Here is a 22,349-nt window from a genome sequence, read left to right on the forward strand (position 1 = left end):
CTTGAGCCACATCCCAGCTCCGAAAACCCCATTCTTGGACTGGGGATATTGCTCAGTTGATAGAGTGCTTGCCTCATCTGTACAAGGCCCTGGGTTTAATCCCCAGTACTACACACACACACACACACACACACAAATTAAAAAAAAAAAACAAAACTCATTCTTAGCCAGTCTTGAATTATTCATAAAAAATTAAGGAAGCTGTAACAGAGTTTGCTTTAAAAAAAAGCATAATAGTTAATAATAAAAGTTAATTACAAAACTTCGTATTTAAATGTTTTATTATTTATTTATTTATTTATTTGTAGTACTGGGATTTGAACCCAGGGGCACTCTAGTTCACCACTGAGCTATACCCTGGCCCTTTATAAATTTTTTTTTTTTTTTTTTTTTTAAATCTTGAGACAGGGTCTTGCTAAGTTCCCAGGCTGGCATTTAACTTGTGATCCTCCTGCCTCAGCCCCCGAGTTGCTGGAATTACAAATATGCATCACAGCTCCTGACTGTTTTTAGTGGTTTTATTTCTCTAGTAGGTTTTCCTTTTTCTGTATTCCCAAGGGTTAGATATGAACCTAGGCTTACATGTGATACACATGGTTGGTTGCCTACTAGCTAATAATGTCAGATTTGCTTGACCTGGGTGGTGGCATAGGATTAAACATTATGATTAACCCAAGATGTGATTGCTCAGAGTGGTCATTAGGTGTCCTTCCTGCTCAATAATCTTGTTCTGGCTTATCCGTGTCTGGGTTTACACATGGCAGGTACTTGATAAATGTGTGCTCATTGTATAAATAGATTGATTTCATTGCCTTAAATATAGTTTGGTTTTTGTGTCTGTTTTCAACTATTGAGGGAAAGGGTTCATCTTGAACCCAGGATATGAAATTTTTCTCTAGGACCTTTGGTATTTATGTGCAGGTCTCTGCCCCATGTGTGTGTTGTTGCATCCATATTTTAGGAATCACAAAGAGCTTCCTATTGTTTTGTTGGGCTTCAGCAGTAACATTCTAGTAGAGACCACTAAGTTGTCCAGGGTTTGCATGGAAAATGAAAATTCTCTGGTGATTCAAAGATCACTTATGGACTAGGTATTTTCTTTCTTCTTCTTCTTCTTCTTCTTCTTTTTTTTTGGTGCCCAGGATTGCACTCAACTACTGAGCCACATCCCCAGCCCTTTTTTGTATTTTATTTAGAGACAGGGTCTCACTGAATTGCTTAGTGCCTCACTAAGTTGCTGAGGCTGGCTTTGAACTTGAGATCCTTCTGCCTCAGCCTGTTGAACTGCAGAGGAAAGAGGAGCAGGAAGCCATCAATCTCTCTCATATACATTGCATGATGGGGTACATAGGGTAAGCACAGATTTCACATATCACCTTGGCTCCTTGACTCTTTGAAGGTCACCGAAGAAAGGATTTTGTGTGTGGTAATTTGTATTTTTCTGGCTTCTTCCTATACAGCTACTGCAACTTTATCATTCCTGATTTATTCCATGAAAAATAAAAAGGTTTTATTGGTTCTTTCAAGCAGCTCTGAAAAGTAAAAGTAGACATTTTTTTTTGTACCAGCGATTGAACCCAGGGGTACTTAACCACTGAGCCACATCCCAAGCCATTTTTTTTTTTTTAAGTTTTTATTTTGAGACAGGCTCTGGCTAAGTCCTCAGGGTCTTTCTACGTTACTGAGGGCTGTCCTTGAACTTGTGATTCCCCTGCCTCAGCCTCTTGAGTCACTGGCATTATAGAGACGCACCACTGTGCCTGGTCTAAAAATTGCCATGTTTTTTAAACAAAAAACTCATCGGTCTATGCTGGGGTTGGCTTTGCAGTATTGTTGCTGCCCCTTAGGTACAAGTCCTCATTTTTATTTCATTCACTCTTGTTTGATGTTCTGGATAAGTAGGTGCAATTTGTAGAAGCTGATGGATAAATTACCAAATTTTTTCTTATAGTTCACCTAAAGTAGAGATTTTTGAGTAATTTATATCCTTTAACTTTTTTTGCTAGGAGACTGGATGACAATATTCGAACAGTTGTAAGAGGTCAGACAAATGTTGGGCAGGATGGAAGGCAAGTAAGTAATTTATTCCTCCATATTAATTATACTCCCTTAGATGGGGTAGAGGGAGGGGAGGGGAGGGGAGGGGAGGGGAGGGGAGGGGAGGGGAGGGGAGGGGAGGGGAGGGGGGATAGGAAGGGCGGCAGAATACAACAGACACTAGTTTGGCAGTATGTATAAACATGGCTGTATAATCAACATGATCCTGCAATCTGTACATGTGGGAATAATAAGAATTCATACCCCATTTGAAACAAATGTATGATATATGATATGTCAAGATCAATGTATTGTTTTGAGCAACCAATAAATTTCTTATGTTTAAAAAAAAGAAAAAGGACAAAAATATATACAGCAAAGTCACAGAAAAATCACAAGTAGCTGATAAACAATTTAAAAAGATGTTCAACTTCATCCATAAAGAAAAAAAATTATACTCCCTTAATTTCTAGAAGACTCAACAATCAAGTGAACAAGATGTTAATCTGTTTGCAGAGCACTTTTTTATTGTTCTGTTCCATATACATCAGGAAATGTGCATGACTTATATGCCTGTTCCCTGCCGCATAGCAGGGGTAGGATGCCCAGATCTGCCTTGAGCTGTCACTCAGTGTCCCTTGGATCAGGATCATGTGTAGTAGCATAGCTCATTCAAGGCCAGGAACATGCAGGCTTAATGAGCAAATTGGTTTCCTTGTCTTTGACCTAGTACCAGATGTCTCTTTTATTTTGTGTTCTATGGCTAAATAAGATGACTGCTTTTGTCTATCAGGTAAGTTGTTGGGGGTTTGTTGCTTCAAAAGATGGTAACCTGACATAGCTACAGTTTCTCATGCCTATTTTTATCAGAAGCAGGTAACTATGGATTCATTTCAGAGTTTTACAGTTCTTTTGGGATCTTAATAAAGAGAGGTATTGAGAGGGGAGAAAGGGAAAAGAAGGGTGTGGGGGAGGTATTCTTCAGTGATTGAGAGGCCAGATGTTATCTATTAGCCATGTTCCTTTTTATTTGGATTCTGTTCTTCTGTATAGGTATCGTATTTCATAAATTACTGTCATAACAGAAATGCTGAGCATGCCTTTCTAGCCTTCCTCTCCACAGCGCCTGGTCCTGCCTCTTCAGTGCTTGTTTAGTTCAGTCAGGAGAGCGCTGTTATGCATAGCCTTGGTCCTTTTATCTCTTCTATTAGACATTTTTTAGTCCAATTAATTTCTGAAAATGTTCGTTATGCTTGCCCAGATTTAGGGTGGGTGAGGGGAGGGTGTAATCTTACTTAGAAATTTCCTGATCTTTGATATTTCTGTTTCCTTTGCTACTGGCTCCACAGGTGTTATGAGTCCTTTCTTCTCCATTTTCAGTTGTATTCATCTTTCTGTTTTCTCACACTTTATGGCTTCTCCCCTCCTCTTAACAATCTTCTTCTGTTGGCCTATTTGTAAGTCATCTGTCTTCCTGTTATCATAATCAGTATTTGCTTGAAGACATGCTAGGTTCTTAAAACCAATCCTATTTCCTGGGCTTTTTTTTTTTTTTTTTTTTGGCAGAGGGGTATCAGGGATTGAACTCAGGGGCACTAGATTACTGAGCCACATCCCCAGCTCTTTTTTGTATTTTATTTAGAGACAGGGTCCCATTGAGTTGTTTAGTGCCTTGCTTTTTGCTGAGGCTGGCTTTGAAATTACGATCCTCCTGCCTCAGCCTCCCAAGCTACTGGGATTACAGGTATGCACCACTGTGCTGGGCTTCCTGGACTTTTGTATGGTCTTAGCCCTTATTGCTTTGTTTCTGCTTACTGAGGTAAGAAGTGCTGCTTCTCTGGCAGAATAGGCCCATGCGCACTGGGCCCTTAGAGATAATGAAGAGGAACAGGGTAACCCACAAACACTCTACACTGATTAACTTTTCTAACGTGTCTAGTCATGTCATTTGCCTCTTCAGAAACCTCAGTGCCTCTAGCTTGCTAAATGAAGTAAATCCAAGTTTCTGTGCTTTATATTCAAGGCTTCAGTCTCCATTTCTGATTTTGTCTGTCCTTATATTCCATACATACTGAAGACTTGGTGCCCTGCAAGTATGCTCTGCGCTTTCTGGGCCTATGCTTTCTTTGAGCCTGAAATGTCTTTTCTTCTCTTTCTTTCTTCCAATAGCTACATTTCAAAATCTTACCCATCTAAAGGCTGGCTTAAATAATCTTTCCTTTATGATATGTTTACCTCATCTGGGTAACATCAAAGGAATCAGAATTTTAGAGCTCAAAGGGACTCTGAATTCATCTGGATTACTCCTCTCATTCTACAGAGGAGAAGATTGATCCCAGTATTCCTCATTCAGATGTGTGTTCTGTCTGTCCCAGAATTCCCACAGTCTTCTGCTTATGCTTTATCTTGGGTTGTGTGGTCTCCCTTGACTTACTGGTAAATATGTTTTGTCCCCTTGATTAGTTTTTAAGTTTCATGAAGGTAAGAACTACATCTTTCTCATCTTCATATTTCAGTCCCCATAGTCCACGTGCAACATTTTATTCAGCTGTAATGAATATTTGGTGTGTGTATGATTGTTGATTACAAATAAAAAAAAGTTCTTGACCATAAAAACATCATTTTAATCAGTTTTTGAGTATTCCTTTATTTTTTTAAAGAGAGAGAGACAGAGAGAGAATTTTTAATATTTATTTTTAGTTTTTGGTGGACACAACATTTTTATTTGTATGTGGTGCTGAGGATCGAACCCAGCGTCGCACGCATGCCAGGCAAACGCACTACCGCCTGAGCCACATCCCCAGCCCTATTGAGTATTCCTTTATAGTGGTTGAAAGCTTGGTTCTTGCATGAGATTTTTATTTCTTTGCCGTGTTGGGATTTGAACCCAAGGCCTTATGTTCTACTGCTGAGCTATACCCCTGCCCAGATTCACGTATGAATAGTCCCAGTATACTACTATTTGGAATAGCACTACTGTTTAGTGTGATTCAACCTTCACTTGGAATAGCTCACTATAAACTTTTAAATACTCAAGAGAGTCACGGGTATTTAAAACTCCAGGAATGTGAAAATAAAGTAGATGATTCATCATGACTTTTGGTGGGTCATGGTATGTGAATATACATCTTTTAGTTATTTACATTTTAAGCTGGGGGGTCACAAACTCACCAATTTGGGGAGTCAGGCCCAGAAGTAGGTGGGCTGCAGGAATGTTGATACTCCCCACCTTCATATGGTAATGGGTTACAAGTTACTACAGCAGAGCAGGTCATATTTCAGAGAGCAAGAGCACATTTTCAAGAATGTTTAGATAGCATTTCAATCTGTGATGGAATTTTGTATTCGTCTCCTTAGAATCCAGACAGAGAGGAAGCCCAGAAGAAATAATTGCTTTTCCTGTCATCCCCTCCATCTGTCTTTTCCAACAGTTTGTAATGCAAGCTGAAGTTGAGACTTTTTTTTCCAAGGAGCTTTTAAGTCCTGTCCTTGTCAACTCCTAGGCATGAAAGCTTTACTCTCCAGCTTTGGCTGGCAGTTGTTTTGCCGAAGGGAGTCTCTATTTGACTGGCACAGGCTTGAGAGAATTATGGATGTTCCAAAATATTGAGTTTTATAGGTCAAGAGGCCCCACGTTCCCCTCTTCCCTGGAACACAGGAAAAGTTCGCTTTCAGAACTCGTTTTCTATGCTTCTGAGGAACATTCAGGAGGAGAGCAGCAGTATGGACAACAACGAGTTTTCCTTTCATAAATTTCATCTCTATCACGTTCAAGTTGAATAGATGTGCTTTCTCAATCTGTGCAAATAAGGGAAAAGTGTTTACTTCACGTTTGTGGTGTCTTAAAATACATTTTTAACACAAGAGTTTTAAAAGAGTTCTTTGTAAAAATTCCTTGGGAGCAAGGGATGTTCTAGAAATTGAAGACACAGTGCGGCCATTTCTTTACTTCCTAACAATTTTCCGGAACCCCAACTTGCATGGTTAGCACTGTGCAAAGCATTTTGGAGAATTCTTTGCTTGTTGACCACCTCCTATGTGGGCCAATTTGAACTAGTCTTGTCTGTGACCTCTTTTAACCAGACGGTGATGCTTTTACAAAGTTAATATGGCATGGAGTCCTCCCCATTTTTATCTGTTGAAATCATCAATCCAAAGCTTTAATTAAATACCCACATGTTTGAAAGTTGGTGGATAAAATGAGTCAATTCAGCAAGTACATGATTTGATATGCTATGAAATTTATGCAGCTTCCCAGTAATTAAAATGGACAGCTTGAATGTAGATGGAAAGGGAGGTGAATAGAAGAGCAGGTTAGAGAAGGAAAAAGCTGGCATGTGAAATTGCAAGAATTGGGGCTGGGGATGTGGCTCAAGCGGTAGCGCGCTCGCCTGGCATGCGTACGGCCCGGGTTCGATCCTCAGCACCACATACCAACAAAGATGTTGTGTCCGCCGAGAACTAAAAAATAAATATTAAAAATTCTCTCTCTCTAAAAAAAAAAAAAAAAAAAGAAATTACAAGAGTAGCCAAACCTTGACCAGTTCCCAGTGTTCTCACTGAGAATCACCAAGACAGATCAGCCACTGGGTTTCTGTATCTTGAATGGAGCTTGGGTGCAATGGGGCTGTTTCTTTGGTCAGAGTAAGGTGTGGGAGGGGAAGAGAATTATTATTGCCCTCTCAAGCTCTGACAACTAAAATTTTGATTTGGAAGAAGCTTCAGATAATTGTAGTGCGAGATGCCACCCAGTTTGGGAATTCTTTATATAACATCTATGACATTGCATCCTTACAGTGATGGGAAGCTCCTGACTTCATTGACCCACACTGAATAGGACAATCTCTTCCAGTTTTGTACAGATTTAAGTATAAGAAACTTTCTTAGACTGAACTGAAATAGTAAAATAGACTTCATTGTAGCTCCTCATTGATTTAATTTTGCCAGCTGGACCAGTGTAAGCCTAATCCCTTTTCCTTATTACAGCTTCTGAAATTTAAAATGGTTATTATATTCCTTTCTTACTGTTTCTTTTCTAGCCCAGCCATTCTAAGTTTCCTGAACCTTATGATGTAATTTCCAGCTCCTTTATCATCCTGATAGCTTTGCTTTGGTTAGAAATTTGTCCACTTGCCTCTTAAAATGTGGTTCCCAGGAATAGACATACCATGGGAACATACAGAGGGACAGTTTGCCTCCTAGTTCTAGACTGGAATCATTCAGGGGCCTGTCAGTTCCCTGAAATTAATTGTAAATATTTGTATGGATAGCCATATTTCTGGAGAGAAGACTCATTGGTTTATTTTTTTTAAAGATTCTCTTAGGAGTCTATAACTGTTCAAAAGTTCAGAGCCACTAATGTATTCTTCCATTATCTTGGATTTGGTGAAGCTTTTGGCAGCTGTATCACACCATGGGCTTCTGAAGAGTTGCAGTCCCCTTAAGCCCCCCAGGTAAAGAATTGCAAATGGATGCCCTCAGAGGAAAAAAGAAAACTAAAATGGCTTAAGCCGCTGCCATACAATCCTTATACCTTCGTCCATGGTGTGAATTCTCTGTCTGAATCGGACAGCCATACGTAAATTCTAACCATTCCTTGTCATGTCTGAATGCAGACCTGGAGTTACCAATTCTATCAGTTTTTCTAGAGAAGCCAAGAAATCTGGACTTTTATGTGCCTCTCCCAATTTTTAAATGTTGGCTTCATGTTTTTCACAAACACTGCAAAAGCCAAACAAAACACATCTGTGAGCCAATGGTTTGCAATACTGCCCCAAGTTTTTTTCATATGAACTTCATTTAAACTTTCTCCTCTTCTATTTGTGCAAGAGATTTTTTTTTTTAATTAAGTGCCAGACTTTATGTGTCTCACCCTTGGTTTTACCTTGCTAATTTTGCTTGATTGCTCCAACCTGTTGAGACCTTTTGAATCTGTGATGACCTCCCCATTTTAGCAGATTTTCCAGACATGCCCTTCAATGTCTTGATTTGACTTCTAGATAAAAAGGTGAAGTGGATGGGTTCAGAGCCATGTGTCATGCTATTAGGGACTTCTTGTTCTCTTCCCCTCATTCTCACTTTAATACAAAATGCCAGGCCCCGAAAACACAGGATTTCCACCTGTCCCCAGTTATTATCCAGAATAATTTTTCTTCATCTTTTTGTCTTACTTTTCTCTAGAAAAGGCAGCTGTTAATATTTGCCTGCTTCATTCTTCATGGAGATATCATAAAGATTTATTAACTAAATCAGCAAAGCATGTTGCCTTTCAAGGAGAAAATATTCCTTGATTTTCCTCATAAAAATTAGCACATCATCTAATTCAAGCATTAGAATGAAAATAGCATTCTCCAAACTCTCAACTAGGTGGGTGATGGTACTTGACAGCATAAGCGTCATCTTCACCACGTGGGATTAGGAATTCATTGTTAATCAGCTGAGTTGCAGGATGGTTTGTATTCTTGCCCTTCATCATTTTAAATGTATCCCTTTTCTCATTCTCTCTTGGGAAGAAAGTGAAGCCCATTGACTGATGAAAATAAAGAAAACAGAGGCATTAGTCCTGAAAGCACCGTAGTTTGGGGAAAAAAAGATTGCCACTTACTTTTTACTCCTAACACATACTGTCTTGAAAATGATTTTTTAAAGCATAAGTTCACATTTTCCCATTAGTGGTTGAAAATGATCAGAGGTTTGTTTGGTTGGTTGTTTCTTTTTTTGGGGGTGCGATGGGATAGGGAATCTGGTCTCCCTGTGTTGCCCAGGCTGGCCTTGAACTCCCTGGTCTCAAGTGATCCTCTTGCCTTAGCCTCCAGAGTAGCTGGAACTATAGGTATGTGTCACCACACCCAGCTTGTTTCTTTCTTTTTTCTTTTCTTTTGTCTTTTTCTCCTTTTTCCCTCCTCCCCTCCTCGTATTATTCCTCTTACCTTCAAACAGTAGTAAACTTCAGAAACTCAGAAATTGCTTCATTCTGGGCATAACCTGGGAGTGCAGAGAGCACTGGGGTAGGTGGAGCAGCCCTTGAGTCAGCCTAGGGCTCAGCCTTCTGCAGGAGCAGTGCCCCTGGTTTTGATTGGGCCCTACTACCATTCCCTAGCCAGGATTCTGGGTGTAGAGGTCTTTATTTGACATGTTGAATTCAAGTGAATGTTCTGTTTTGCCCACTTCTAGAGTGCCACTGACTGTAGTTGAGGCAACAACTGGTAACAGTGCTAAACATTTCACCGTTTAGCACTGCCATGTGACCGGGTTCATCTGACCACCATGCTTCATCCTGCTATTGCATGTGAGCCTTGATAGCGTTTTTTTGGCAGACACACATCTGCTGTTTGTTTGAAACTCTTTACTACTTGGCGCTGCTGTTTTCTGTTTATCTTGGACAAGTGACTTAACTTCTTTGAGCCTCAGATTCTTCACCTATGCCATGGAAGTAATAAGACCTACTCCAGGATGGTGCAAATTAGAATTATTATACTTTAAACATCAGGAACAATAACAGGCTCACTCATACTTAGTAAATAGTAGTAATATTGTTGCTGCTGCTGCTGCTGCTGCTGGTTATGATATAAGCCAATTTTGTGCATCCAGGCATTTGTCATGTCCCTGTGACTTTTCCACCAGTTCCTCTCCTTTGCATCCTGACTGCCCTGCTTTCAAGCACCTCCAGGTTTGCTTGCTCCTACTAATTTGAGCCTCTTTATTGCCTCAGTATGCTGTCCTCTGAGAATGAAAACATGTTTCTGTGATTATAGTTACATCTCCCATTTACTGAATCAATTTTAGTAAGTGTAGATTCTTGAAAATAATTTCACACAGATGTTTAAGTTTAGTCATCCTTTCTAAATATCTGCTTTTATTTTCTTTGCTTCCATAATGTATTTCCTCCTCACCCCTTAGATTAAACTAGCCAGAATTTCTTTAGGCCTTTTCAAGAGACTTGTACCTAGATTTATTTATTTATCATCTCTACTCTTTTCCTCTTCCTGTTCATTATTTTATACTTTTATCCTTAATACTTCTTTCTTCCCTGTATTCTTTGAGTTTCTTTTAATACTTAATCGTACCTTTTGTGTTCCTATTTTCAAATAACATAAGGTACGCTTATCTCTGAAGACTCTGGCTATATAGTTTTTATTTCACCTAAGAACTTTTTACCCAATTTTGTTTACTAAATATGGCATATTTTTTTGCTTATTTGTTTACTAAATATGGCATTTTTTGCCTTAATGCACAAAATTGGTAACGCATTTTTAATTGCTTTATTGAAATGTAACTCACAGCTTAATCTGAATCTAAGTATACTATTCAATGTCTTGTTATACATTATTAAATTTTTAAAAATTGCATAAAATATATGTAGCATAAAATTTACCATTTCAACCATCTTTATATACAGTGGCATTAATTACATTCACAATATAGGACAATTGTCACTGCTTCTGTTTCTGAAATTTTTATCATTCCATACAGAAACTCTGTAACCATTAAGCAACAGCTCTCCCAGCTTCCTGTAACCTCTAATTTACCTTTTATCCCTATGAATTGCCCTGTTTTTCTAGACATTTTGTATAAATGGTGTCCAACAATATTTGACCTTTTGTTTCTAGCATCCTTCCCTTGTTATGTCCTCAAGGTCCATCCATGTTGTAGCGTGTTTTGGAATATTGTTCCTTTTTATGACTGCAGAATATTACGTTGTTTGGGTTTACTGCATTTCATTTTTCCATTCATCTAGGACTTGTGGGTTGTTTGCACCTTTTGGCTATTGTGAACAACATTGGTTACAATGTGATAATTTTTAGTCATTTTAATGTTTAATTTCCTGTGGCTCAGGCCTGTAATCCCTGCAGCTCAGAAGGATTGGGAGTTCAAAGCCTGCTTCAGCAACTTATCAAGGCCGTGAGCAACTTAACAAGACCCTGTCCCTAAAATAAAAATTAAAAAAAAATCAATTATTTTAATGTTAGTTTTTTTAATATTTATTTTTTAGTTGTAGTTGGATATAATATCTTTATTTTTTTATTTATTTTTAAGTGGTGCTGAGGATCGAACCCAGGGCCTCACACATGCTAGGCAAGCATTGTACTGCTGAGCCACAACCCCAGCCCAAAATAAAATATTTCTAAAAAGGGGTCTGGGGATGTGGCTCATTGGTAAAGTGCCCCTGGGTTCAATCCCTGGTACCAAACAACAACAAGAAGAAAAGAAAAATGAAAGAAACAAATTTTTTATAAAAATTTATTCTCTTTGGAAATATTGTTTCTATATTGTTTTAAACTTTAATAAGTTTATCTTTTTCAGTAAACATAGAATACCTTAACATAAGCCTGCTTCCTATTTTATCTTCATTTAATCTGTGTAGACTATGTGTTTCAGCTTCGTTTAATCTGTGCAGACTATGTGTTTCAGATAAGCTAGAGAATCTTTAACTTTAGTGTTCCATGCCTATTAACAGAGATACTCTCCCCATACCAAAATAAAGCTACTTTGAATTTTTCTTTTATTTAGTTGACAATTCCAACAGTTAGACTATTTCCTTCCTGTCCTTAGAAACGTAAGTCCCAATTGTCTGTAACAGGATTATTGAAAATAGCTTTAGGAAAACAGTGTGCCAAGAAGGAACAGTGAAGTTTATTATTCTTCTGAACCATCTCCATATAAATTGGCACTTGTTAGGAGCCAGGAAAGGAAGGTCAAGCATAATTTTTGCCATCTCCTTGTTTCCATGTTAATGGCAGTCACAAGTTTTAACTGGAGTCTCAGCATCTGAAGAGGAAAATGCCATTCATCACTACTGTAACTGCTCTGGCTATTACCCAGGTCACTCTTGCTTTTGATTGCTGGTAGTTAGAGATTTTTGTAAGGAAAATTCTATCCTCAGTTGGAGGTTGTGCATTAGAAAAATTGCAGTATTTCTGCTGACAGGGCAAAGCTTTCCTGGATTTCAAGTCCTTGACACAAGAAGTCATTCAGATATGTGAGAACAGTGGATGGGAATTTAAAACTCTGTCTTCATGTAAGAGGTTGGCCTCCCTTTTCCTCTTCCCTCTTTTAAATCCATGGAAATATAGTATTTTAAACAGCATGAATTCAGTACTGTGGTTGTTCTGTCAGCATTTCCATTAATAACTCCCTGTTTTCAGAAGTCTGTAATAAAGCTATAAAATTTCCTTTGCTCTAATTGGACTCCCAGGTCTCCTCTGGAAGGAGATTAATTTTGCAAAACCAGGGATAATGCTTTTTTAGTCTGGTTTGGTGTTTTGTAGTCATCTAGATTAAAGCTTTAAAGTGCACAAGAAACTTATCATCTTCCATAAGTATTGGATAACAGGCCAGGATTCTAATTTATATTTCCCTATTGTATTGTTGACTGTGAAAAGATGCTGAGTTCATCACTAGATATCATAATATCTAGAACATGGATGTTAGGCAAAATATATTAGTGTCACTTTCATAATAGCTCACGATTAGAAGGGAGACATTTCTTCTGCAGATGTTTCTACTGACAAATTTGATGACCCAGTATTGTCTTTTATAAAGTAGAAGAAGAGGTGAATTGAGTAGTGTTTAATCCAAATCAGACCTAATTACTCACCCTTGTCTCCTTATTATACTTGAACTTTGTTCCCAGTCACACGAAAGGATAGTTTACAATTATTCTTGTTATAACATCATTATAATTAGGCCAAATTCTGCTTCTGTTAAGAAATATATACTTTTTCTTTATTTCATTACATACTTAGAGATTAGGAGATTCTGGTAATTAAATCAGTATCTTGTGCACAGGTTCCAGTACCACTTGTTAGCCTTGGAGTTTCCCAGATCTCTAGAATTAAGAATGTATTGTTGTAAGGTTAACATGTCTCTTGTTGTAGTAGTCATCTTGCCACACTGAGGATTGAATCCAGGGATGTTCTGCCACTGAGCTACACCCCTAGCCTTTTTTTAAAAAAATATTTATTTTTTTAGGTGTGGATGGATATAACACAATGCCTTTATTTTTGTTAACATCTCTCTTGTTGTAGTAGTCATCTTGCCACACTGAGGATTGAATCCAGGGATGTTCTGCCACTGAGCTACACCTCTAGCCTTTTTTAAAAAAAATATTTATTTTTTTAGGTGTGGATGGATATAACACAATGCCTTTATTTTTATGTGGTGCTGAGGATCGAACCTGGGTCCTGCCTGTGCTAGGCGACCGCTCTACCGCTGAGCCACAATCCCAGCCCCACACCCCTAGCCTTTTAAATTTTGAGACAAGGTCTCATTAAGTTGCTGAGGCTGTTCCTCAAAGTTGTGATCCTCCTGCTTCAGCTTCCCAAGTCTCTGGGGTTACAGGCATGTGCCACTGCACATAGCTAAGGCTAATAAGGTTTTTTTGTGATTAATTCACTGTAAGCAAAGATACATTCTGAGTTGTTTTTGCAGAACATACATTTTGAGTTATTTGTCCAGGCTAAAATACTAATGTTTTATTATACTACATTTATATTAATGTATAAATGTTTACCTTACATTCTCCCTAATATTGTTACATATATCATGACTTGATCCTGTGGAGACTTGAATCAGGCCATGTAGACGGCATTCTCCCTACGTTGTAGGTGAAGGAATAGGCTCGGATAATATGTTCTGTGACTTGCCCAAAGTCACACTTAGTGAATCAATCACAATTCACAGGTTTTCTGATTCTCCCAGCATGCCACAAACTTGTCTACACCAAAATCTCTTTTCAGACAGTGACAAATGTTTATAAATAGGTTTGAGAGCCACTTTTTCTCACTGCAGAGCCTGAAAAATTAACTGATTCATAGGGGAATCCAAACAGTCGCAGTGACCCTGGCCTTGCTCACTAGCTGGTCTCTCTCAGCATAATGAAGAAACCAGACTGAGAGAAGCAGCCAAGGGTGAAAAGAGAGCTGTGTCCACTGCATACTTGTGGTGCTGCAAATCCAGGAATGATTGAGATCCTGAAGAGAATGAGTGAAATAGGAAAAGATCAGATCCTTCAGAGAAAGCTGTGAGGGGATCCCATGACCAACAGGACATTGGTACAGAAGGTATCTCTAAAAGTTAACTGAGGAACATTTAGATATCACCACAAAAGAGTGTTTTCTCCTGAATGAAGACCCGTAATATAGATTAGAGTAAGTGACTAAAATTAGAAGTAATAGTAAGATATGGGGAATTAGTATGAAGTAAGTAACCTCAAACTTGGCAGTTGGGAGGCTTAGCTATTTGTGGGAAGTAGTCCTTTGTTAAACTTGGACAAGTTGTTCCTTTAAATGTGCCCCACTTCCCCGTATTGGATTTCTGTGCCTTTTATTCAGCAAAAGCAGCTGAGCCTTTGCTTAAATATTTCCTCCTCTTTTGCCATGTGGAACTGCTGCTTTAAACGCACTCCTCCTCCAGGGTTACATTTCATTAAGGGAGCTGTGCAGGAATGCCTCCACCACTCCCAGCTATTTCAGGGTGAGCATGTTTTAGCTATGGGTGATAACAGATATAAGCAGAACTTTAAAATGTAAATGTTTAGTCTTGTTTGGGCAAGGCTGAATGTGTGTCTCTGCCTCATCTTGTGATTTAAACTTCTGGCTTGTTTCCTAAAAACAATAAAAAATGAGCTTTTTGATTCACATTTTTCAGTGGATGTGGTTTACAGAAATCATAAATAAAAGTAACTTAGGTGGAACAGAGCATTTTAACAAATAAGGTGAGAATTACTCCCTTTGCTCCTTACATTCTTTTGGTTCACAAACTTGGAAAGAAATCTGTGCTTTAAATAAAGCACCTTTATACCCAAGATTTCTGAATGGGCTATGAAAGAGTTAGTGTTAACACCAGTGATTCTCCTCTGATAGGCATCTATTTGGCATCTGACCAAGGCTGCCAGACCCAGAAGGTGTTTGGTGTGTTCTTGGATGCAGGGAAGCATGGTGTTATACATGTGCTGCCATCCATGGCTGAGACTCCTGTAGCCTCTACTACTGTTTGGCATCATTGTGGGAACGGGCTGCATTGATATTGTTGCTGCTCCAGCTACAGGTGCCCTGTTTCCATAACAGCAGCTCACAGTGGTGCCAGGGTGGCCAGCAGCATCAGAAGGGACGTAAAAGATAGGCTACTTAGCCCTAGGTGTCTACCGTTAGTAGATACCATCAGGGCCTCTGATTAGGGCTCATCAGATGTAGTAGCCCTCATCAGTGTTTCTGTTCTCTTGACGATTTTCTGGGTTTACCAAAGGATGCTGAATGATTCTTAATTCATACCTCTTTGTATCATTTTCATCTTAGTTACTTATATTTCTTACATGTTTCCTTATAAGTTCTTTAAAGACAGTTCCCCTATGTAGCAATCTTTTTCTTCAGTATCCAACACAGGTACATTTAGTAGGCATTCACTTTCTATTGTGGGAATGAGCAAAAGATTTAAACTTTCTGGAGCATCTTTGATTTTCAGTGTGGTTTGAGGATGCCATTCTTCCAAACATGGCTGCAGATAGTGAACTTTACCAGCTTATTTATGAACCTCATTTATAAAAAGTTGAGTCAACAACCTCTGAATTTTAGAGCTATGGTCTAATGTGAAATATTACATTCTGTGTGAGAGATCTGGTAATGATATTAATCATTGCCATTTAGCAGTCCCTCCTGTGAACATTGATTGTGCTTTATTTAGTCAAGATTCTCTTGGTTGCAAGGACAAAATCGCAATTTAGATGTCTTTAGCAGTTGGGTGCAGTGGCACATGCCTATAATCCCAGCAGCGTGGGAGGCTGAGATAGGAGGATCACAAGTTCAAGGATAGCCTTAGCAATTCAGTGAGGCCCTAAGCAACTTAGTGGGACCCTGTCTCCAAATAAATAAAAAACAAAAAAAGGCTGGGGATTTGGCTCAGTGGGTTAAATCTCCAGATTTTATACTGTAAATAAACAAGTATCCTAAGCAAAAAGGGATTATTTGAAAAGATATTATTGTGTCTTGATTTGAAGGAAGTTGAACAATCTAGCTGTGGGAAGAGGAATGTCTCAACTGAACTTGTTATGCAGCTGCAGCCCAGGAATGAAGCACTACTTCATATCAGCTAAGTCTGTATCTCTTTATGGGCTGCATTAGCTGGAGACCAGCTTCCTCCTGTTCCTGGGAAACCTCATTGCTATCTAACTCAGATAGATGAACCCTCTTCTACTACCAGATAGATGAACCCTCTTTCCCAATCCAGCTCTGTAAATATCACAGGAAAACTCTGATTGGCCCAGCTTGAGCCTCCTCTGCCCTTTGGACAGTGGACTCTAAAGGAAACATTGAGAAAAGATTGGCTGGGGGAGAAAGAATACTGGGCCAACAATTCCAAAGGTGTTCACTCCCTAGCCCTGTGTTCCTTCCTAAACAAAATGTTTTTGATATAGGTGATGTTATTTTCTGTTCTAGAAATTATGAAACTGTCCCTCTAGAAGGTTAGTGGTTTAACAGAGATCATACTATTTAATGGCAAGGCCAATCATCAAATCCCAGTGCTAAAAAACTCTTGCTTTAACTAATACAGTGCATTGTTTTCCATGCAATAAATAGAAAAGAACTAGCAGGTAGATGGGAAGGTGGAAAATAGAAATGATAACAGAGTGATGAAAAATTTGTAAGTTTTTTCCTAGTAACCTTGGATTTAGCATCTGTTTTTTTTTTTCAAAGAACAGTCTAAAGCCATACCAATTCTTCTGAAAATGAACAACCTTTTCTCCTTCCTGCAGTGAAAACAAATAGGACCTCAGTTTAAAATCTCTAAAAGACTGCCTGTGGACTCACAGAATAAAGGAAATATAATTATCTGATAGAGCAAACTTCAAAATTAGATGCATTTTAAGACTAGAGGCAATGTTGATTTCTTAAAGCATTTCCATTGGTTCAGAGCCCCTTTATCTACACAGGAGGCTAACAACAGGTCTTCAGAAAATAAAAATATGGAGGGGAGAAGAAAGCAGTAGAGCCTGGGCCAGATCCCATACTGCTTATCTTCTTTGAACATGATCTAGTGTGGCTTGGGAGCCTGTTCAGAGGCTCCTTCAGAAGGCAAGGAAAATTAAGAGTAAGGGATACACTTAATGATGCACAGAAAAAACAGCTATTGTTATTGGTTTTGCTGAGACTTGGAAGCTAGCTCAGTGGGTTGTTTTTCATATCCTGAATGTAGACTTTGAGTTAAAGAGGGCCACCATAGAAAGTGCTGCCTAATAACACCCTCAGATGCAGGCTGCAGCCACACATCGGTGCATGATTCAGAAAGTCCACGTAGAGGGAGAAATTCAGAGTAGATTGAAAGTAGATATTTTGGGGCAATTAGTTCTGTTTTTAGTCCACATCTAGTTTGGAATGGAAAGTAGCTACATTTTATTTTAAAGAGTGTCTAGAGACAATGCCAGAATCAATCTTTCAGCACATTTTCTGATTACCCAGGTAGTAAAAGTATTTGAGTATTTTTTAAAAATAAAATCCTTTTATAGTTCTTGTGATTCTTCCAATTACAAAATGTTCTTTTCTGTGTTATTGATTATTAGAGGTTAGATATCAAAATTAGAGTGTCTATGAGAATGGACTTTCTTGATAGAATGAATACTTCAAGGAACTTTTTGACTCTGGAAAATGAATTATATTAAATTTCACCAGGGCTGGGGATGTGGCTCAAGCGGTAGCGCGCTCGCCTGGCATGCGTGCGGCCCGGGTTCGATCCTCAGCACCACATACCAACAAAGATGTTGTGTCCGCCGAGAACTAAAAAATAAATATTAAAAATTCTCTCTCTCTCTCTCTCTCTCTCTTTAAAAAAAAAAATTTCACCAACTTTAGTACATTGTTATAAAAAGCAAAAGTATTCCAGCCTGAAAAAAAAATCTGTAATCTGGAAGACTGTTTATCTTTCATAAAGACTATGAAATGTAAGATTGTGTGAGTCTTATTTGTTTGCTGGAGGAAAAAAGTTCTACTTTCAGTGAAGACAGTTCTGGTACGATGCCAGATTGAGAATAAGAGGGGAATAGAGATAGAACTCTTTCCCTTAGGAAGGATGGTGTGTCCTTGTTTAGACTTAGAAATCTAAGTATAGACCTTAGCCCGTTCTGCCTTCCTGGCTGAATGTCATGTGTTCGGGGTGTTTGGCTATGTCAGCACGTCACTATAACATGACATGCAGTATCACAGAATTTTATGCAAGCCATGCCCAAGAAGGTCAGTCTTTTTTAGTGGTCATTTGCCTGCAAGGTCTCCAAGGTACTTTTTCATATAACCCAACAGTTTTTAGAAGTGTTCAGTGGATTTAGAATTTACTGACCCCCTTGGGGCATCTAGGGCATTAGACTCCATATTAGCCAAATAGATTATATCAGTAGCAAGTGTGATGCTGTGATTTTGAACTAATGCTTATAATTGATCCCGGAAATTAGGGGGAGTGATGGGTGTCAGCCCCCTTCATACAGAGCAATAATCTCAGCATTGCCACTTGTATGATTGGCTCATTTTTTTTTCTCTTTTCAGTTCTGAAGATTGAACCTAGGGTCTTGCTAGGCAAGCACTCTACCATTGAACTACACCACCAGTTCTTTTTAAAATGTATTCTGAAAGAAGTTCTCACTAAATTGACCAGGCTGTCCTCCAACTAGCAATCTTCCTGCCTCAGCCTCCTGAGTAGCTGGAATTACAGGCATGCAACACTGTCCCTGGTGGTATTTTAAATCAGTTGGCAAAAATTTGTGGAATTCCAGCTATGCAGTAGCTTTGGCTGATGCTGTAGGTAAGGTGACCATGTAGCTTATTAACAGCATCACTTTTGACAGTGAGAGGGAGTTGTTAGTAATTATACTGAGTCAGTAGTCATTTACTGTGACTGTCCTGGCTAAACTAGGATGGATGAGTGCTTTAATTATAGGACACATTAGAAAGCTATTCATATCCTTGGTGTATACTCAAAGGATTATATAACTCTTGTTAGACAGCTAATCCTTACACTTTAGACAGTGCAAGAACATTATTAAAAAGTCCTTCTAAAATTATTCCATTGTACCTCCTGCAATGAGTTTCTCTTGTACTGATTTATATAACAGACATTTATAGGCATCTCTTATCTTTAAAAATTACTCCCTTTAGCACTGGGATATAGCTCAGTGGTAGAATACTTGTCTTGCCTGAGTAAGTCCCTGAGTTCAGTACCCAGTTGAAAAAAAAAAAATTCCTTTACTCATCTATTACCCCATTTTCTTGTTTTCTCATAGCAAAAACTTGTTGGAAAAGTAGTTTATAGTAGGCATAATGCAAACTTTTTCTGTTAAAGACCATACAGTAAATGTTTCAGTTTTTGTGGACCGTATGGTCTCTGTGGCGACCATCCTCACTAGGGTGAAAAGTAATCATAGATAATACCTGAATAAGCCATTTCCCCCCCCCCAAAAAAAAACATTATTTACAAAAGCAGATAGCAGACTGTATTTGGCCTACAGGTCATCATTTGCTTGTCCCTGCTCTGTATCACTGTTTCTCTCCATCATGGCACTCTCCGATTCCATCCTCCTGCACTACACTGAAACTGCTCTTGTCAAGGTCATCAGCAGCAACTTCCTTGTTGAGTTCAGTTGCACTTTTCTATCTTAATCTTACATGAATTTTCTACAACATAAGATACAATCACTCCTTTCCTCCTTTAAACACTTTTGTTTGGCTTCTGTGACATCATTGTGCTTGGTTTTCTCTCATGTTGCTCATGATTTTCCTCTTGCATTTTTGTTCTTTTCTTTTGTTCTTTTCTTCTTGACTTCCCAGTGTTAATGCCTGAGGGCTCAATCCCCGGCTTTCTTGTCTTCTCTTCCCTTCCCTGGCATATGGGACATATTCAGTATATACTTGTTGAATGAGTGAAGAAGTAAATGAAATGCTGCCTAGTGTGGCTGGCACTCCAGCTGCCAAGGAACTTAGAGCAGTGTTTCAGCTGTAGGTCACCCTCAGTCAAGGAACAGTGCAGTGCATGTGTTCTACAAGTATGTAGCACTAACACCCTCCCAACTCCCTCCTGTTGCTGTCCTTACTCACAAAAGATACTTTGGGTTGTCTTAGTTTTAATGTGTAGCATCCATATTTATAGGTTTTTATTTCCATAGACACATTTGGCTCACCATTCAAGTGTACCTTTCTAATTTCATTTCATTGGTATTTCAAGTTCAACGCTATAGTTGTCTTCAAGGTTTGCTACAATACTGGAACCCCCATACACAGTGCTGATTTTTTTTTGTAAGACACAGTCTCCTGGAACTTTCCAAATCCAGAGCTCTCCCTATCCCTAACTTAGAGCCACCTCTATCTCTTTACAGGTTTTGAAGGTTATTGTGCGTGTGCGTGCACGAATACACACACACACACAACACAATGTGCATGTCCTGTTTATTTGTTGTCATCAGTAGAATGTAATCACCAAAATAGAGCAAAATGGCTTAGTTTTTAAATTAAAACTTTATGATGCAGATTGGTAAGAGTCCCAAGCATTTGCCTATATCTAAATTCTAGACTCTTATTTCACTACTATTTTGGTACAGTAAAATTGTCAGCATGTGTACAGTGAATCAAGATAGCTTTATGGTAATTTTCTTTTGAGACTGGAATTGATTATGATGCAGTGATTGGTGCTGTCTTGCATTGCTTCTTGTTTTTCATTTATTTCTCTCATCTAGGCACTTGAAGAGGCCCAGAAAGCTATTCAACAACTCTTCGGCAAAATCAAAGATATCAAAGACAAAGCAGAAAAATCAGAACAAATGGTGGGTTTAGGTTTCCTCCTAGCTTTTTGGCATCCGCAGAGGAAGTTAGTTTCTCTCTCAGTCATGGTAATTAATGGACTTTTTCCCCCACTTCCTGCCAGCCACAGTCATCCACATCTCTCAGGCAAGTCCCTGTGAGTGCATTATGGACTGACTCAAGGGGAGCTGCTAGGCAATCCCTCCTGCACTACATTTTCATTCCCATATTTAAATAGGAAAAGTTTTCTTCTTTTCCCCAAAATAGTTTCCTAGTCATTTTGGATGCTTTTTCTCTAGCATTTGTTTATATCACATATTTCTCAATCAAGATACATGATGATTTGTAACTTAGTAGCAAACTAAAACTGGTCCTGGATCTGGGAGATGGGCTGCACCCTGCTCAGTTTACATACATATAGTTTTAATTAAGTTCTTGTTCCTCAAATTTGTGGACCCTTGGGATGTACTCAGATGGCCACTCTGCTGACCAGAGGTCAGCAGTCACCACTGTTATTCCATGGAGACAATGAGATGCAATCTCCTGGATTGAAATTTTAAGTAATATGATGCATCTGGATTTCTGTTTCTTCAACCATAAAATAAGAATGACAGCATCTATGTCAACAGGGTTATTGTGAGGATTAAATATATGAAGAGAACTGAATAGAGTACTAGGGATTTGGATTTATGGTCCTTTCCAAAGAGTGAACTACACTCAGCACCTACCAGGGGCTGTTGAAGTGTGATTATTAGGTGACACGTCAAATGCAACTTTTGCTAGAGTTTATTGTACTCATTTTTTGCTCATAAGTCATCTTCTGATTCTAATTTGCTATTCTGGACTATGCTTCCTCTTCCAGTTGGGGCATGCAATGACCTGTCATTCAAGTAAGCTGCATCTGGCATTATTAGATGTCTTATTTGCTTCCCTGGACAGTGCTTTGCTAAGGGGAAGAGGAGGAAGGAATGAGGAGAGAACTGGTATTTGTTGAGTTCTTTTAATGTGCCAAGCATGGTGCCACTTCCTTTTTTTTGGCACTAGGGGTTGAACCAAGGGGCACTAGACCACTGAGCCACATCCCCTGCCCTTTTTTGTATTTTATTTAGAGACAGGGTCCCATTGAGTTGCTTAGCATCTCGCTTTTTGCTGAGGTTTTGAATTCGAGATCCTTCTGCCTCAGTCTCCTGAGCTACTGGAATTACAAGCAGGTGCCACCGTACCTAGGGTGCCACTTCGTTTTTTCCCCCCCCCCCCAAGAACAAATGAGGTTTATTCCAGAAAAGCAAGGTCAGTGTAACATTCAAAACCCAATATTAACCATGTGAACAAAACAAACAAAATCAGGCTCCACTTATGCTATCCTCCCCTATATTATATCCAAAATTTGACTCCCCATATATACAGAGCAATGAGACTCATTTCATTTACTTCCTTTCTCTCATTCACACTCCTTCATTGCCGAATCAGGGTCTAAAAACTATTGTTCAGTAGTTATCCCATTTATCTATTTTTACTTTAGTTGCCTGTACTTTTGGGTCC

At 38.8% G+C, this 22,349-nt stretch overlaps 1 protein-coding gene across 3 annotated transcripts in view; it reads left to right on the forward strand.

Annotated features, from left to right (window-relative positions):
* Vps53 (VPS53 subunit of GARP complex) overlaps positions 1-22,349 on the forward strand; it is a 138,160-nt gene that overhangs the window by 11,823 nt on the left and 103,988 nt on the right. For 2 of the 3 annotated variants that reach the window (XM_021728148.3, XM_021728147.3), the window contains exon 4: positions 2,007-2,073. In XM_021728148.3, the coding sequence (XP_021583823.1) occupies positions 2,007-2,073 (67 nt within the window). Of the gene's footprint in view, positions 1-2,006; positions 2,074-20,743; positions 20,831-22,349 lie in introns of all 3 variants that reach the window. The other variant, XM_005327885.4, reaches the window with a different exon arrangement.

The sequence above is a fragment of the Ictidomys tridecemlineatus genome, chromosome 3, assembly GCF_052094955.1.
Source record: "Ictidomys tridecemlineatus isolate mIctTri1 chromosome 3, mIctTri1.hap1, whole genome shotgun sequence".
Taxonomy (NCBI): domain Eukaryota; kingdom Metazoa; phylum Chordata; class Mammalia; order Rodentia; family Sciuridae; genus Ictidomys; species Ictidomys tridecemlineatus.